At 37.7% G+C, this 4225-nt stretch overlaps 1 protein-coding gene across 1 annotated transcript in view; it reads right to left on the reverse strand.

Annotated features, from left to right (window-relative positions):
- Nucleotides 1-267: 267 nt before the first annotated feature.
- The window catches only part of tdh (L-threonine dehydrogenase), a 7037-nt gene continuing 3079 nt past the window's right edge, over nt 268-4225 (reverse strand). Inside the window, exons 6-9 of the mRNA XM_014018875.1 lie at nt 3244-3416; nt 2983-3073; nt 1448-1717; nt 268-1328 (exon numbers count right to left, since the gene is read on the reverse strand). Of these exons, the coding sequence (XP_013874329.1) occupies nt 1189-1328; nt 1448-1717; nt 2983-3073; nt 3244-3416 (674 nt within the window). The 3' untranslated portion in view covers nt 268-1188. The remainder of the gene's footprint in view (nt 1329-1447; nt 1718-2982; nt 3074-3243; nt 3417-4225) is intronic.

The raw sequence follows: 4225 nt of genomic DNA on the forward strand, positions 1-4225 counted from the left end.
GATTTTTTACTGATTCTTCAGGTTGAACAAAGAATCGCTTCTCATTTTATGCAGATGCTACTGTTAAAATACGTAACTGGTTTTTCGAGCTTCTTGTCCTTTTCTATTTATAACACTGAAAATTCTTGGTTTTTATTATGAATCTGATGACTTGTTCAAGCAACACCATTTATGCTTTTTAATGTAATAATAAAAATTATTTAAAAAACTAAACTGTTTATGTTCAAAAAGTGAATGAATGCTGAAAGATTAAATATAACAAAGAAGTATATGGAAAAAAGTTTATTGTCAAAGCAGGTTTTGTGATTGAAAAAAAACAATCATTCTCACACAAAATAATTTCTTTAACAGAAATCACCAAATGTAGAGATAAGTGTTGAAGTGACATTCGCAGTCACATTTCCCTGTTGTGACAAAATAGTATGAAAGCTGGTGAAAAACATTAAATAACAGAAGCAAAAAGAAACGAGAGCATTAAATGCTTTTAGGCAACAAAGCTTTCCATTTAACAGGGACAGAATAAATAATAAATGAAGAAAAAATAGAAATAGTTCAAAAGGAGTTTTAGAGCTGCACTGCATCAATCATCCCTGCACGTTTTGGCTTATTTGCTCTTTTTTTTCCAACAAGGAGTAACAAATGGATGCACCTCTTTGTTGATTTTAGCCCTAAGAGCTTCAAGCCTTAATCCCTTAGATTTAGACAATCGTTAAAAATCTAGCCCTTATGCACATTGGAAAATACTGTGTAGAAATGCACAAAGAAAATCCCTCTGCCCCCGTTTTCTGTTTTCTTGATTTCCAGAAAGAGAAGTTGTGAAATTTTGTGCATTCCCCTCAACACACGAGTCATCCTTTTAGTCTTCTTGAGAGGTTTGCATAAAGGCCAAGTTGTTGACCCTGACGCTGGCAAGACCCTTCCGCTGAGAGACAGCTTTTAATGTCTAATCAGAACAAGGAAGAGCGAGCAAAGCAGGTGTGGATGTAAAAGATCAAGGAGGATTGTCTTGCCCGCACTGAGCTTTACGCTCTGTTGACGAGGTGGCTAAGTCACAGGCGAGCAGGGCCTTTTCGGATTTTTTGCTTAGAGAATCGAGAGAACTACTATATACAGGCCGTGTTTCTCTACTCTCTTTGGTCAATCTTCACATTATGTACAAAGAACATAAATACATAGCATTGTGGCAGCTCAGTTAGCGCTGGCCATGCGAGTTTCCACGCCAAAGTAGTTAAGCATCGTCTGAACCAGCTCTGGGAGATCGTAATCGTGTTTCCAGCCCCAGTCCTTCCGTGCATTGGAGTCATCGAAATTCATCGGCCAGCTGTCAGCTAAAAGGACAAAAAAAAAAAAAACAGAATTTAACAACCGCAACGTATGCTGCTTTTACAGTACAGCGACAAAAGAGGAAGCGTTGAAAATCGCAACTCAAAAACGAGGGAAGGCTCACCAATCGCCTGTCGCACTGGGTCGATGTCGTACGTGACCTCCAGCTCTGGCATCTGCTTCTGGAGCTCCTGGGCCAGTTCCTCGGGCGTGAAGCTCATGGCGTTGATGTTGTACGTCCTCATGCTCAGCGCGTCAGCTGGAGCCTCCATCACCTCCAGCGTGGCGCGCAGACAGTCGTCGATGTACATCATGGGTAGCCGCGAGTCCGGTCTCAGGTTGCACTCGAACTTTGCCTTCTTGATTGCGTCGTGGAAAATCTGGACGGCATAGTCTGGCAGAAGAAAAAACAGCCTCTGCGTTACACCACGTCTGACATAAAACCTCAAACAAAAACTTTAATAAATATACTTTAAAATATGCTTAATCATTTTTTGAATCGCTAACAAAATTTGACATTTTGACATGGACCAAAACTTTGTTTTTCAGCATAGTACTCTACAAGAAATAAAAAAAAAATCAACATCTAACTTCTGTAATACGTCAGTTGGATTACAAACCTGCAACCTGATAGGAAACATACAGGAATAGATGCCCATTAAAAGTGAAACCCGTCAAAGCAGTTGGTCTCATAATTCATCTCCCAATTCACTACCTGCCAAGGTTTTTAATGACGTACTGTCCTAAATACCTTTCCTGATGTTCCTTTAATTACTTTTATTTTGTATTATTTTCTGTACTTATCAATTTAAGCTGTTTAATTAAGATTACCTTTCTGCAACGAGAAATCAAAATTAAACAGCGACTATAAGTGATTTTAGTTTGAAAATATATTATTTTTGTTATAGAGTTAGTTGGTTTTCTTTAGTTTGACCTCAATAATTACAGGCAGTGAGGGATTTTATACCATGTGCAATTATTTACAAATAAAGTTATTTGGTTGACTTTCACCTTAGATTTTTATAGGATTGCTGTCACTTATAGCTACATTTAGTTGATGAACACATCGTTTACATATTAAGTTATCTTCCATAACAACTCACAACATAAACATAATTATCAACATTGATTTTCAAATTTTAATATCCTCATGCATTCATTTTATTTTATTTATTTATGTTTTACTTGAGACACAGTTATGTCACAGCTTACACTTCAGTCACGTGTACTGCGTTTCTCTTTAGCTAATGACAACTCAGCATCTTGGTGCCTTGCCTGAATCACACCCTCTGGTGCTTTTATGGAACACCTTGTGACCAAAATTCAATCCAATGGTATCTTGTAACATATTACTTTCCAAACAGCAGAAGTAAATATCGAATGCAGTCATTTTAATAGAGCAGACGGGGACAACGTGAGGCTCTGTATGTTGCCCACCTAGGGATTATTTGCTAGTACGGTCACCAGTTTCTCATTAAACATGGCAAACGTCTGATAAACAAACAAGGTGATCAAAAAGGTTGATGTAAAAAAAAGAGGAATATAGGAGCTTCTAATTATTATTGCATCCAGACAGATTTTTACCAAAAACAAATATAAAATTGGACCTTAATGACCTTTCATAGATGTTATCTGAATAAGTTTAGCTTCATCTTTTACCTGTTGTACCACCTCCTGGCATCGAATCAGCTGAGATGATTCCTGGGTAGCGAAGGCAGCGAAAGTCCAGCCCATAACGGTGGTGATAATACTGGATAGAAAAGAATAGACCCATTAAATAAAAGTATAAAAATGTTTGGGACTCCTTATCAGTAATACCTGTTAGAAACCATTTTGTGTATTTCAACTTTTATAAGAAAACAGGAACAATTTATTGCTACAAAGAACTAAAAGGAGCTAAAGTTGAAGCCATGCTCTCACCTCGCCCATCAGCTCAGCGTGAACTTTGGAAACCCCGTAGATGGTGCGAGGTCTCTGCACACACAGGTCCGGAGTGGGGTTTCGGGGGGAAGAAGGACCGAAAGCACCAATGGTGCTGGGAACAAAGAGCCGCAGGCCGTGCTCCGCGGCGATGTCCAGGATGTTGTGAAGCCCTGAAAAACATCGTGAATAATCTCTTACAAAAATGGATACTTTGTGAACATCTACCAAAGATTTTCCTTGGGTGCCGTATACATACGATATTTATTTGATTGGCGTTTACGTGATTTGATGCCGAGATTCTTAACCTATGGGCGCCGCGAGCGCCACCTTGAGGGCCTCAAAAGAACAATAGTTTTAACTTCGGGCCGCAGAGGGCCGTGGGACCATTTTGATTTTGAATAAGATGCAATACAGTTTGTCACCACTAGTAGCGATAGTGCACCACTCAGATGTTTCACAACTTTTTTAATATGTAGAAGAAGAACCTTAGAAACCTGCCGAAAATGGAAACCTATTTTAAATGAAAAGTAGAAGACAAAAATGAAGGCAACCCGTCAAAAAAGGCCAAAGTTTGTCACTAATATGAAGTGCAGCCTCTGGTTCTACCATGCAATATTTTAAAAGTTCAAAACATTATCAAATACAGTTGCAGATCCTGCTATATTTTAATTTGCACTTCATCAAATTATTTTTGTAGTTTATTTTTTTATTTTAATGTATTTTAAAGAAACTTTAAACTTGTCAAAAAGCTGTTGTTACTGTTATTGTTTGTCACTAATATGAAGTGCAGCCTCTGGTTCAACCATGCAATATTTTAAAAGTTCAAAACATTATCAAATACAGTTGCAGATACGGCTTTATTTTAATTTGCACTTTATTAAATTAATTTTTGTGATTTATTTTAAAGCATTTTGTCAAAAAGCTGTTGTTACTGTTATTGTTTGTCACTAGTATGAAAAGCAGCTTCTGGGTTCTACCA

The sequence above is a fragment of the Austrofundulus limnaeus genome, unplaced genomic scaffold (assembly GCF_001266775.1).
Source record: "Austrofundulus limnaeus strain Quisiro unplaced genomic scaffold, Austrofundulus_limnaeus-1.0 Scaffold205, whole genome shotgun sequence".
NCBI classification, from domain to species: Eukaryota; Metazoa; Chordata; class Actinopteri; order Cyprinodontiformes; family Rivulidae; genus Austrofundulus; species Austrofundulus limnaeus.